This window comes from Mirounga leonina, unplaced genomic scaffold (assembly GCF_011800145.1).
Source record: "Mirounga leonina isolate KUSES-001 unplaced genomic scaffold, KU_Mleo_1.0 Mir_101609, whole genome shotgun sequence".
In the NCBI taxonomy this organism is placed as follows: Eukaryota; Metazoa; Chordata; class Mammalia; order Carnivora; family Phocidae; genus Mirounga; species Mirounga leonina.
Genome location: NW_023270164.1, coordinates 13826179 through 13840769, shown reverse-complemented (window position 1 = coordinate 13840769; position 14591 = coordinate 13826179). Strand labels below are relative to the sequence as shown.

The 14591-nt window shown below is 42.8% G+C and overlaps 1 protein-coding gene across 5 annotated transcripts in view; it reads left to right on the top strand.

Annotated features, from left to right (window-relative positions):
* The window catches only part of SHROOM4 (shroom family member 4), a 218218-nt gene that overhangs the window by 191527 nt on the left and 12100 nt on the right, over positions 1-14591 (top strand). For 4 of the 5 annotated variants that reach the window (XM_035004836.1, XM_035004863.1, XM_035004854.1 and 1 more), the window contains one exon: positions 12028-12807. The exons of the other annotated variant lie outside the window; for it this stretch is intronic. In XM_035004836.1, the coding sequence (XP_034860727.1) occupies positions 12028-12807 (780 nt within the window). The remainder of the gene's footprint in view (positions 1-12027; positions 12808-14591) is intronic. 5 annotated transcript variants of the gene reach the window in all.

Here is a 14591-nt window from a genome sequence, read left to right as displayed (position 1 = left end):
CAGACCAATGGAACAGAATAGAGAACCCAGATATGGACCCTCAACTCTATGGTCAAATAATCTTTGACAAAGCAGGAAAAAACATGCAATGGAAAAAAGACAGTCTCTTCAATAAATGGTGCTGGGAAAATTGGACAGCCACATGCAGGAGAATGAAAGTCAACCATTCTCTAACACCATACACAAAGATAAACTCAAAATGGATGAAAGACCTCAATGTGAGACAGGAATCCATCCAAATCCTAGAGGAGAACATAGGCAGTAACCACTTTGACATTGACCACAGCAACTTCTTTCAAGATACATGACCAAAAGCTAGTGAAACAAAAGCAAAAATGAACTTTTGGGACTTCATCAAGATAAAAAGCTTCTGCACAGCAAAGGAAACAGTCAACAAAACAAAGAGGCAACCCACAGAATGGGAGAAGATATTTGCAAATGACACTACAGATAAAGGTCTGGTATCCAAAATCTATAAAGAACTTCTCAAACTCAACACCCAAAAAACAAATAATCAAGTCAAAAAGTGGGCAGAAGAGATGAACAGACACTTCTCTGAAGAAGACATACAAATGGCTAACAGACACATGAAAAAATATTCATCATCATTAGCCATCAGGGAAATCCAAATCAAAACCACACTGAGATACCATCTTACACCAGTTAGAATGGCCAAAATGGACAGGGAAAGAAACAACAAATGTTGGAGAGGTTGTGGAGAAAGGGGAACCCTCTTACACTGTTGGTGGGAATGCAAGTTGGTACAGCCACTTTGGAAAACAGTGTGGAGGTGCCTCAAAAATTTAAAAATAGAGCTACCCTATGACCCCGCAATTGCACTCCTGGGTATTGACCCCAAAGACACAGATGTAGTGAAAAGAAGGGCCATTTGCACCCCAATGTTCATAGCAGCAATGTCCGCAATAGCCAAACTGTGGAAAGAGCCGAGATGCCCTTCAACAGATGAATGGAGAAAGAAGATGTGGTCCATATATACAATGGAATATTACTCAGCCATCAGAAAAGATGAATACCCAACTTTTAGATCAACATGGATGGGACTGGAGGAGATTATGCTAAGTGAAGGAAGTCAAGCAGAGAAAGTCAATTATCATATGGTTTCACTTATTTGTGGAACATAGGGAATAGCATGGAGGACATTAGGAGAAGGAAGGGAAAAATGGGCGGGGGGAATTCGAGGGAGAGATGAACCATGAGAGACTATGGACCCTGAGAAACAAACAGGGTTTTAGAGGGGAGGGGGGAGGGGGGATTGGTTAGCCCAGTGATGGGTATTAAGGAGGGCACGTACTACATGGAGCACTGGGTGTTATACAAAAACAATGGATCGTGGGTCACTACATCAAAAACTAATGATGTATTGTATGGTGACTAACATAACAAAATAAAATTTAAAACTACAAAAAAATAAATAAAAAATAAAATAAATAAAATAAAAAGGCAATGATGGTAGACTTACCCTATCACATTTTAAAGCCTGTCATAAGATGACTATCAAAACCATATGATAGGGGGTCAAAAAAGGGCAAACAGCGGGCGCCTGGGTGGCTCAGTTGGTTAAGCGACTGCCTTCAGCTCAGGTCATGATCCCAGGGTCCTGGGATCGAGTCCCTCATCGGGCTCCCTGCTCTGCGGGGAGCCTGCTTCTCCCTCTCCCACTCCCCCTGCTTGTGTTCCCTCTCTCGCTGTGTCTCTCTCTGTCAAATAAATAAATAAAATCTTTAAAAAAAAAAAAAGGGCAAACAGCGAATTTAAAAAAAAAAAGAGAGAGATTCTAGGAACAGATACGAGCTATTCTAAGAATATAGAGCACACGGGAAGCACCCCTGAGCTGGGGAAAGAAATCACTCTTTTTTTAATAAATGTTAGAATTTTAGGTATCAATGCAGAGAATAATTAACTTAGATCCATAGCACCTAGAATACTCCATAGCAAATTCCAGAAAGCAGACAGTGGAATAGCATATTTTTTTCAACTATGGATAGAAGATAAATTTGTGTCTGTTAAATGGAGGGTATCATCAGAGACAAGATGGATGGTTTTAAATATATAAAAGTTGGGGGAAAAACCTTTGTACAACAAGATATAATAAAAAGCTAAACAACAGAATGAGGCAAATGTCTGGGGTCAGCACCACTGATAACAGTTGACTGTCCAAAAAATATAAAGAATGGATATAGATTTAGAAGGTCGGCTTTCAGATTCGGCTTCATAAAAGGGCAAGGAAACTAAGCAGGCAATTTACACGTGAGAAACTGAAGGCGGTAAAATCACTGCATGGAAAAGTACGGGCTCACTAGCAATTTAAGAAATGCAAACAAAAACAACTCCCATGTATCAGGACCTGCTTATTAAACTATCAACAATTAATGGAAATGATCAACAGAAATTATAAAACCCTGTCTTGACAGGGCTGTGAGGAAACCATTTCTGGGAGCAATATAAAATTGGTTCCGTTTTCCTAGAGGAAAATCTAGAAATATGCGACAAGAGTTATAAAAGTGTTTGTTCATGCCCTTTGACCCAGCAGACCCCCAAGGAAATAACCTAAAAAGGAAAAAAAATGATTTGTTTAAAGATGTTTGTAGTAGTGCTATTTATAATCATGGAAAAGATTTACCGATTGAATAGATAGATCATTATGATGGAAACAGAACATAGCTATTAACAATGACAGGTATACAAATACTGGATCTTGCACAGAAATGAGTATTTGTAATAATATTAACCCCAAAAAGGCTAAATCCTAAATCACATGTTGAATCTGATGGTAGCCATACACAAAGAAAATTCAGAAAGGCTGCTAGTAAGCTGTAAATAGTTGGAGTTGAATACACACGGTGTTTGGGGGGTACGTGTCAAGTTGCTGGAATGTATAATAAAAAAAAAAAAATCTAAAGAAGAGGATTGATTGGTTTGATTTGGGCCCAGGAAGTTAAAGATCGAGGGCTTTGGAAAAATCCACATACTAATGACAGACAGTGTTACTTATGGGACATGCTTGACCTCACTATTAACTAGAATTTGTTTGCTAGAATTCTCAATCAACCAGCACATCTGCATATTTAAGTCTGTGAGAACTTTGACATTCCTGAGGGTGTACGTCACCAGACCTCTGCAAATTTCCAAATCTGACACTGCAACATAGCACCTCCCCACCCCCACCAATAAACACTGTATTTTCTAGCTCAGAAGCCTCACTTTCTTAAGATGGTTCTATCACTTCAGTCACCAGCACTAGCTTGCCAATAGTTTGCGCTTCGATGCCATTATTCATAAAGAAGCACATTTTCTCTCTGCCATGGTGACTGCATCTGTGTACCTTGTCAGCAAATAGAGACCCATCAAGCCATGTTGACGAGGCTCCCTCTTTTGCTGCGCGCCTTGTCCTCTCACCCGGTATTGTGATGCCTTGGAAGTCAAATTCATACCCTTTGCAAAATGACCAGTTACTACATTTCGTGGATCTTTAGGGTTAACTCTCAAAGGGTTAAAATCTTAAACGTTAAATACATGCGGCCCAGAGTACTACTCTACAGTAATTGTTCTCATTAATAATTGAGCAACAAGAATGCCTTTTAAACCATCTGAGACTGAATCATGTTCTTTATAACTGGTATTAAGTCTTTCCCACTGTATTCTAGGTCTTTAAAAGTCAGTACATTAAGATCTGGTATACGTGAGGACTCAAGAGTCCTGACCCGTCCCTGGTTTAACCATGCTGGGGCACAAAATTTCCTTGAATAACATCAGGACTCCCAGAACTTTTTGGACTTCCAGTATTCCCATTATTTTATTTTGTAAATCTTCATCCCAGTTGTCACATGGATGGTATGTATATAGTTAATTAAATGAATTTTGTTTTGAGAAGTTTTTTTTTTTTTTTAATGGCTTTATACCTCTTAAGATATCCCGATGAGTTGAGAACCTGGTAGGTAATGACCGATTAGAACAGTAGATCCCAAAGTGTGACCCCAGACCAGCAGTACCATCATCATCCGGGAAATTGTTAGAAATAAAAATTCTCCACCCTGCCCCAGACCTACTAAATCAGAAATCCTGGGGATAGGACCTAGCAACCTGTGGTTTAATAAGCCCTCCAGGTGGTTCTGATGCATGCCCGGGTTTCATTATCTCTGGATAGCAGCGAATAGATCCTTAATAACCTTGGCCAGCCCAATGCTCAGCTGAATTATTCTTGTGTCAGACCCTCCAGGTCCCCCGACAATGTGTTTTTTACTCCTAAAATGTCTTCTATTAAATCTCTCAAGAAGGTTATCTGAACGCTGAAGAGGCATCATGTTGCATGGGCAAAAGTATGGGCGTTGGAGTCAGATGGACCTTAGCTGGAACTTCCGGCCACTATTCCCTTTGTGTTCACCCAGTTGATTAACTGCCCAGAGCCTCATTTCTAACATGGCCAAGAGAATACCCACGCCAGAAGATTGTCTCAAGAGTTAAATGAAAGCAGGTCTGTCAACTGTCCAGCCCTGTGCCTGACGCATGACAGACTCTCAGTAAACCTAAGACCGATCTTTATCATCCCTTACCGCCATGTCCATGACACTATGTAAAATCCAGAGGAGTTATGGGAAGACCTTCTTGGAAATTCCAAGTTGGGACCATTGGAGAGGAGGAGCTAGGCTTTACCCGGGACAGACCCAATAAAGCAAGGACTTCTCTGATCTCTTCAAAGGACACTTGGCACCAGCCTCCCAGGGGATGTGGAAGGTTCAGGGTGAGTCTTGCCACTTGCATTTGTCATTGCCAGACTAATTGTTCCTTACTTGAAGTTCTGTGGACCCAGAGGCAGAAAAGGGTGGCAACAACAATCCCTCTGGGCCCTTCTCCCTCCCAGCGTAAGCCTCCTTGTGTCTCACTTCCTGGATCTTGCAAGTATTTCCTTCAGCATTAACCTGGGAGAGGCTCTTTTCTTGGAGCAGTCTTATCTTTTGGCTGCCGAGGAAAGGGCAAGGGGACAAGGGCTGGACCTGTGCACCCTTACTGCTGAGATCCTGGAATACCAAGCTATTGTGGTGAGTTTAAAAGTAAAATTTCCAAATAAGAAAACTTCAGAAGTGCGGAGGAAGAGGCAGGAGGAGATTTTTTTTCAGTCTCTGCAAATATTCGTTTTCATTTTCAATCACTATTAGTCCAAAAAAAAAAAAAAAGATTTTAACAAAAGAGGAAAATCTGTTCATCAGAAGAAAAGGTAACCTGTGCCAAAAGGAAAAGAGAAGAACAGCCCAGGACTTGGCAGGCAATTTGCTTTTGTTTTTGAGATGTAGTCTCCTTGCTGGTGTCAACAAAGCCTTTTCTTACACTAGCTTTCGTGCTTCCATGCAAAGAGCTAATATCTGCCTGGACACCTGGGGACAACTGCAGTGCGAGTACCTTTTGCCTCAACCTAGGAGACCTTGCTCTAGTGGGATGCCTGGCCCTTGGAGTCAGATAAGGCAAGTTCCAGTATGGACACGAATGCTTCTTACAAGCTGGGAAAATGATTTACCACACACACCCCTTTTTAAAAGATGTTATTTATTTATTCGAGAGAGAGAGAGAGTACGAGTGGTGGGAAGGGGCAGAGGGAGAGAGAGCAGGCTTCCCACAGAGCATGGAGCCCAACTTGGGGCTCGATTCCCGGGACTCCAGAATCATGACCTGAGCCAAAGGCAGACACTTCACCGACTGAGCCACCCAGGCGCCCCTGAATTACCCTTTTTAAGCCTCGGGATTCTTAGCTGCCAACTGACAATGATGGGTTGGTGTGAAGATTAATAGAAACACATACACGAAAGTGCAAAAAGCAGTGCCTAACACACACTAGGAAGTAAGAAACCATAGCTCGTTTCCCTTAATGAAACTCATTATCCTTCACTCCACTCCACTTGGTCCCAAAGCGGAGTTGTAGATTTCTGTGCATATAGACGGCTTGAGCCCTTGGAAGATAGGACCGCTAGAGAGGCCAGTAACCTTCGTTTGAGCCTGACACACTTCAATGGAAGCCTTCCATTCCCCAGTTTGTTTCAGCTGTAGTGCCCGGAAGGAAGGGGCTATGTCAGAGTAAAAATGCAACATGCGGGGCGCTGGGTGGCTCAGTCGTTAAGCATCTGCCTTCGGCTCAGCTCATGATCCCAGGGTCCTGGGATCGAGTCCCACATTGGGCTCCTTGCTCAGCAGGGAGCCTGCTTCTCTCTCTCCCTCTGCCTGCCGGTCCCCCTGCTTGTGCTCTTTCTCTGTCAAATAAATAAATAAAATCTTTAAAAAAAGAGACTGTTTCTTTAAAAATAATAAAAAAATAAAATTAAGATTGATGCAGAGAATAGCAATTTTCCAGGTTGCCTTTTCAGAGCCCAGTGCCCCCAGGTTAAGGTCACAGTGCCATGAATTAGGACACCAAATGTCTAGAAGGGCATGTTTGTTTCTTCCAACTGATTCTAGAGTTGGCTACCTAGAGGTAAATTCTGTAAGGCTGACATAAGTGATTAGTACCGGAACAAGACAACTTAGAATATCGAATCCTTTTGATTTTCACACTGCTCTTAAACCTAAACTTGCCTCTTATTATTTGTCCCTTTTTAGTAGATGAGAAGAGTGAGTAAATGAGCCCAAAGTTAAAATCCTTGGTTAGCTTGGGCCTCCTAGCTAGGCAGACATGTGGCTGAGCTGAGACCCGAGATCTCCTGGTTTCGTGGCTCTTGAGCAGAGCTGAATATTAACCAGGCGACAGTGCAGTCCAACTCCTTTGGTGAGAACAAGGAACAAGGCCGAAGCATACAGCAGTGAAGGTTGTGCACTTTTTTAAGAGCAGTGTGAAAAGGAGTCCCTATATGCAGTGCACAACCTTCACTCCGTTCTAACAATAAACATGGTTCTATCATTATTAATCACCTCTCCGCATACCCAGCATCGTTGCTAGGTCCTTTTTATATAGTTAATCCTCACAGCAGCATTGTAAGATAAATATTTTACTGAAACTGAGATAAATTAAATACTGTGTGTAAGGTCATGCAGCTTTTGAGTTATGGAGCCCGATTTTACATTTTTACTGGAATGCAGACCCAAGTCTTCATGACACTGTGTTCTTTCCACTCTACTCTCTTGCCTTGCCTTTCCTGTGCTCTGGGGAGGGAAGAGGAAAGAGTGGTAAATTTGAGTACTCTCATGCGGCAGGACTCTTGTCCCCCAGCTGCGGGACATCGGCCCAGCTGGGGCCTTTGGAGACCTTGCTGCCACCACCTGCATTTCCTAAGAGCGAGATTGGAGATGAGGTGGAGGAGGGGGAGAGAGGCAGGGAAAGAAGGTGGGAAGGTGTGTGGTGCGGGTTGGAAGACAGGCTGTATAGATGGGAAACCAACCTAACTGGAACAAAGAACCCTGGCCCCCAAACTCCACCCCAAACTGCAGCCCTCCCATCATTTTCACCCTGGACCCCTGTTTCATAGTATGGTCCCGGAACCACTTGTATTAAAATCTCTTGTGCGGGGTGGGGGGCAGTTGTTAAAAATGCGGATTCCCTGGCGTCACCACAGAGGTACTAAATCCCAATTTCTGGGGGGTAGGGCTCACCAATGTGCATTTTCAACAACCGCTCCGGGTCATTTCGCTCAGGAGACACTTTGATTAGGAACAATCATCCCAGACCAGTGTCTTCCAACTCTTTTGGATCATGCACCCTCTTCAGAAAGAATTTTTCGCACATGCACTTTCAATATATGTTGGTAATTTATTAATAAATTCCTTATATGTACTAATGTCCTAATGTTTATGTTTTTAAATGCAAAAAATGGTGAGACTTTTGCATTAGTATTCTTAGATGAGCCTGGTTTCTAGTTTGCCTTTATGTATGTTCTAGTTGTTGGGTTTTCGTATTGACATCATGCAGGACTCTTTTCTTCTCCCTCAATAGATTCCAGAGTTTAGGAAGTGTAAATAGTATTGAGGTTGTCTGTTCCTTTACGGCTGGTAGAATTAACACAAGACTGCGTGAGTGTGCTATATTTTTTTGTCAAATTTATCAACATTGTTTCCTATGGTAACAGGTGTGCTTAGATATTTCCATTCTTCTGCAGTTTTGGTAATTTTTGTTTTCCTAGAAAACCATCCTAAGCTTTCTAATTTGTTTTCATAGAGTAGAGCAAAGTATTCTCTTACTCTTTTCATTTACTCTGCAACTGTGGTTATTTCTCTATTTCTTATTTTGTGCATTTGGGGTTTTTAATTAGATTAGCAAGTGGTTTATCTTTTTTATTGTTTTATATTTCCTTTTGAAGAAGTAGCTTTTGGCTTTAATTATTAATTCTACCATTTGTTTTCCAATGTATTAATTTCTGCCATTAGTTTTCTTTCTGCTTTGCTTAGCTCTATTTTTGTGGCTCTTTTCTGGACTTTTTTGTTCAGTGTTTAATTCATTGATTTTAATTTGTTCTTACGTATTAATGTAAGCATTGAAGGCTTCGGTTTTTCCTTTGACCACTGCTTTAGTCAGTCAAATTCTCTAGCTTCTGATATTTCATTGTTGTTATTTTCTAGGTATTCTACAATTTCAGATCAGATTTCTTTGACTAGAGTGGGGAATACTTTTTTCCCTTTTATTTTCTATGTACTAGAAGTTTTTGTCTTTCATTTTTGTTACTAATTTCTAGTGTTTTTATGTTGTGATTAGGTACCATAGTCTGTACTTCTTTCATTTTTTGACTTAATATAGAGTCAATTTAAAAAAGGTTCAATGGACCCTTGAAAATAGAATTTAAATATTCCCATTATCTTAGTTTTGACTGTCACATCTGTCATCAGCTGAAACAGCCTCATATTTCATTGCTCCCTTTTTCTACCTTTGCATTTCCTGTGTCTTTTGCTTTATGAATTTTGATGCTATGTTATTTGACACGTAAAGATTTAGGGTAGTTAGATCTTAATCATGTGTTCTAACCACGAATTTATAGTGCCCTTCTTTGCCTTGTTTGTTAATTTTTGCCTTTAATTCTACTTTGTTACGATACAAATATCATGGCTGTTGTTGTTTTTTTTTTTTTCATTTTTGGCATGAATCATTTATTTTATAATTTTATCGCAGTGTACTTGATACACAAAGTTACATTTGCTTCAGGTATACAACATAGTGATTTGAGAAGTCTATACATTATGCTGTGCTCACAAATGTAACCGGAGGCCTGTATCTCCCACTCCTCTTCACCCATTTTGCCCATCCCCTCTGCCCCCACCCGTACCCTTCTGGCTACCATCAGATTGTTTTCTGTATTTATGGGTCTGTTTCTGCTTTTTGTTTATTTGTTCATTTTGTTTTTTAGATTCCACATATGAATGAGATCATATGGTATTTGTCTTTTTCTAGCTATCTGACTTATTTCACTTAGCATTATACCCTCTAGGTCCATCCGTATTGTTGCAAATGGCAAGATCTCATCCTTTTTTATGTCTGAGTAATATTCCTCTGTGTGTGTGTACACCATCTTTTATCCATTCATCTTCTTTATCCATTCATCTGTTGATGACACTGGGGTTGCTTCCATATCTTGGCTATTGTAAATAATGCAGTGAACATAGGGGTGCATATATCTTTTCAAATTAGTGTCTTCATTTTCTTTGGGTAAATACCCAGTGGAATTACTGGATCATATGATATTTCTATTCATTAATCCATTTATTAAACAAAATTTATTAAATGCCTACTGTGTGCCAGGCTCTAGGTACTAGATAAACGAGACACATAAGATCCCTGCCCTCAAGAAGCCTACATTTTAGTTAGAGAGTGGAGCATAAATTAAACAAGTGAAAGTAGATATGTGATATAATACTAAGTGGAGATGTGTGTTCTGAGAAAGAACAAGATGGAAAGAGGATAGTGAAGGATAAGTCATCTCTATTTGAGATAAGGTGGTCAGGAAAATCCTCTGCCTGATAGCATTTGTCAACCTTTTACTCTCCACTCACCACCTTGTTTGTTTCCTGCTGGAGGAAATGCCAGGTGAAACACTTTGTACACAAGGAGGAACTTAGAATCTTAAGGAACTATAGGTGGGCAAAGGCCCAAATGAGAAGGGAGTGTGGACGTGTGGAGGTAAATTTCTGATCCATGCGAGTGATGAGCTAGCCACGACGGGGACTGGAGATGAGCTGACTGAAGGAGATTTGGTTCTTCATTCTATCTGAGCTTGGCTACCATTATGTGTATGATTATTTTTTAAAGAAATATTCTCAGTCTTCAGTATGACTATTGAATGGGTATTCTGTCTGATGATTTAATTGAACTGCTGGAATTTCCTGTCACTAGGCAATACTTAGCATGATGCTGATTGCTCACAGGCTACAGCAGGAAACCAGGTCTTCTGGTTTAGAGGGTTTAACTCTTTATACTCTGAGACTAAAGAGCCGTCCTTTGACTCTGGTCACTATTATACAGAAGTTTGACTTTTTATGCATATTTTTATACATATTTAAATCAGCCTGGACTTCTTTCTTTGGATATTTTTTCTATTGCTTATAAGATGAGACTCTCATTTTGCCTCACAAGTGACAGTCTTTTTAATCTTCTGATAGTTTTTTCTTTTAAACATAGAATATATATACCTGTATACACACATAACACACATTAAAATACACACACACACATACCCTTAACTCTTGAATCTGGAATTTATTTTGGTACATAATAGAGGGTGCAGCTCCAAATATCACTGTTCTGCAGTTATCTCAAAAAAAATTTTTTAAAAATCATTCTTTATCTCCTTGTTATGGAAGGTGAATTATATACGATGTTTTTATGGATAGTTCAATGTGTTTCTGGAGTTTTCATTCTGTTCTACTAATCAGTAACACACTGTTTTCATTATAATTGCTTTATAATATGCCTAATCCCTCACCCCCATTTCTTCTGTAGCAAAATACTTTTTAATATTGTATCTCACGGGCGCCTGGGTGGCTCAGTTGGTTAAGCGACTGCCTTCGGCTCAGGTCATGATCCGGGTGGGAGTCCCAGGATCGAGTCCCACATCGGGCTCCCTGCTCAGCAGGGAGTCTGCTTTTCCCTCGGACCCTCTCATGCTCTCTCTCTCTCTCTCTCTTTCTCTCTCTCAAATCAATAAAATCTTTAAAAAATATATTGTATCTTACTTCATGTTGCAAATTAATAAAAAATGCTATAGTTAAAAATTCCTGTTGAGAATTCTGACTAGAACTGCATTAGAAGGAGCTGTTTTAAACCCCAAATTGTAGATATTTGTGAATTGCCTGCTTGCTATCTTTTGGTACAAGTATAAAAACACAGACAGAAAGCATGTCAAATTCACGATACAGCTTGCATCTGGAGAGGCAGCAGGGGAATAGAAGTGGGGAGCGAAACAAAGGGTATTATGTATCTCTTTTTAAAAAAAATCATCAAGTATAGATGGCAGAGTATTAAAATGTGCTAATCCTGGGCAGTCGGTGGGAGCATGGATATTTATTATAGCAATCTCTGTATGTCTCTAAATATTTAAAATTTTTCGTGATTGAAAACAAAGCAAACAAAAACAATGTAACAGGATAATCAGACTTGTAAGCCCCAGTACACAGCACATTCAATCTGCGTGCTACAGAGTGAGGTAGTGTGTGTATCCAGTCTTTGGAGCTAGACTGTCCAGGTTCAAATCCTAGCACTACCACTTACCAGCTTTATGACCCAGAGCAAGTTACTTAACCTGCCCACACCTCAGTTTGCATGGCTATAAAATTGGGACGATAATAAGAGCTACATCCTGGGGTCATTGTGAGTATTAAGTTAAGACGTGGAAAGCACTTAAACCAGTGCCTGGCATTTAGTACCTACTTAATAAGTGTTAGCTATCAGTATTAGATGTTAGTATTACTATTCTTATGATTGCATTTACTACGTATGCTTGCGTTGTTTTATGGCCGTCTTAAAGTTTACAGAAATGATGTTATCCGAAACATGGGGCCATCTGCAACGTGCTCGGTTTACACAATCCCCGTCTTGCTGTTCTGCAGGGAAATGGCTCATTCCAAGGCTAGCTTTCCGTGGGCAACCCCGTCCCATCCTTGCCTTGAGAACCCGGCACTGGACTTGTCAAGCTACCGAGCCATCTCTTCCCTTGACCTTCTCGGAGACTTCAAGCACTCTTCAAAAACAACAGAGGAAACTTCTGCCTGTGAGGAGGGGAGCTCCGTGGCCTCCATGCCCCGCCCGCTGCGTAGCCGTGCCTTCTCAGAGAGCCACATCAGCTTGGAGCTGCAGAGCTCCCGGGCCTGCGGGCAGCATAGGAGGGAGCCCTTTACCAAAGCTGATGAGACCCAGCCGGATCCTCTGGGAGCCCGGAAGAAGGCCTTTCCTCCTCCTCGCCCGCCTCCTCCCAACTGGGAGAAGTACAGGCTCTTCCGAGCAGCCCAGGAGCAGCAGAAGCTGCAGCGAGAGGAGGAGGAGGAAGAGGAAGAAGAGGAAGAAGAGGAGGAAGGGGGAGAGGAGGAGGGGGAGGAGGAGGAGCTCCCACCCCAGTATTTCAGTTCAGAAACCGCTGGTACCGGAGCCCTCCATCCTGAAGAGGTCCTGGAGCACCCACAACCCCTGGGCTTTGGCCACTTGGAGGCTTCCAGGCAGGGCTCACAGAGCCTCCCAGCAGAGCAAGAGTCCTTTGGTCTCCATCCCAGCGATTTCCTGCCTCCAATAAGGGGCCACTTGGGATCTCAACCTGAGAAGGCTCAGCCCCCTTGCTGTTACGGTGCGGGTGGGCTTTGGAGGACATCAGAGAAGGAGACCACTGATCCCCCCAAGTAAGTGCTTATGAAAGAAAGGTCCCCCCGGGCGGCTGCATCAGGAGTGTGAACTCCACCTCCACCGTTTACCAGCTGTGTGACCTTGGCTTGATCGATTGATTAAACTGTTCCCAGCCTCACATTTTTCTCACCAGGAAAACGGGCATGGTGATACCCATTCCACTTGGCTGTCGTAAAGATGAAGACCATCTCTCTAAAGTAGGGAGCCCAGTGTGTAGCTCATAGTAGGTGCTCGGTAAATGGTCGTGGCTGATGTTCTTAACGATCACTGTCAAAATACTACCTTATCTCTCAGTTTGCCTTTTAAGGTATGCATCAGTTTCAGGCCCCTGAGCCAGAAGGCATTAAGCCCTCCCTGCCTCCTGGCATTTCCCCAGAGCCTGGCTGAGGCCCTTTCCTGCCTTTTTCTTTTGCTCGCTCTCTAGAATGAGAGGCCAGCTCACAGCCTGACGGGCCTCTGCTCTAGGACCTGCCTGGGCTTCTAAACTCTGCCCGCAGCTGCTCCTGGGGGTGGGGGGCGCTTTATGCCCCTCTGTTCCTTACAAAAGTCAAGGGCACTCCTCTCCTCTGCCTTTCTCTCCATCCCCTCCCTGCCCCAGCCCTGTGCTCCTGCCTCTTTGCATTTGCTTCGGTGGGCCACAGGTGGTAGTTGACGGGGTGAGCTGCCCGGGCAGGGCAGGCAGAGCAGGAGTGTAGCCCAGCCACCAGGCTGTTGGTGTCTGTGTGCCCCGCTGCGCATGCCCTACAGTGCCTGGCCCTTGTCCTGTTGGCTCCAGAGCGAAGGAGCTCTGGCCTCTGGCTCTGCCCGCCATCCTGCCCAGAGCTCAGCCCACACTCTGCTGGGGCAGCGGGTGGGGGGCAGGTATTGATCCCATAAGTGCTTTCTTTAAATCCTTCTACAGAAGGAACTTGCCTGAGACTCGTTGCTATTAGAAGTACCTCGTTTTCGTGTCTTTTACCCACCCACAAACCCTTCACCCAGCCATCTGGAACTAGTTGAGAAGTTTCCCAGCACGAGGTGCACAAGCAGAGCGCGACAGGGCCTAGCTAGCTCCTAGCTAGCTCTTAGCCACCGGGAGGGTCTCTCATCGGAGCCCTCGCGGCTGCTTCTCAAGCTGTCCAGCTAGCTAGGGGGCGTTCTTACTGTAATCAGAAGATGTTTTGTGGAAAGCGACTGTGGTTGCTCCCTATCACGGCAGGGAGAAGGGAAGGTGACCTAGCATATAGTAGGCACTTAACATTTAAGAAGACAGAATGAATAAACCAATGGCTGAACATGTATGAAGCATTCGCTGTGTGCCATACACCACTAGTCGTTCTATACCCATTATTTCATTTAACCTCCCAACAGCCCTGTGCGCCATTTGACAGATGATTCCCATTTGACAGATGCAGAAACTACAGCTGAGGAAAATAAGGGACGAAGGGACTTCGATTCCAAAGCTAGATCTGTGTGACTCTAAAACCTACGCTTCATTTGCCATCCTAGGCAGCCTTTCTCAGAGAGATCTTGTTCTTGCAAGAGGCCAGGCCTTTACAAGGCCCTCTTGGCCCCTGTAGGGCAGAGTGTCCCAGCGATTGTAGTTAGAGGCCCCAGACTTGCCCTTTCAGCCTCCTAGTCCTTCCTCCTTTTATGTACCTCCATTCACCTTGGCGCCTTGGCCAGAGAGAAGGAAACTGCTATTACTAGAGATCTTGTAACTCGTTCCAGAGATTTATTTTTTTTTAATGACTATAGGATGCAAGGGGAAATATCTGTTTGCACACAGCCCTAGCTAGCT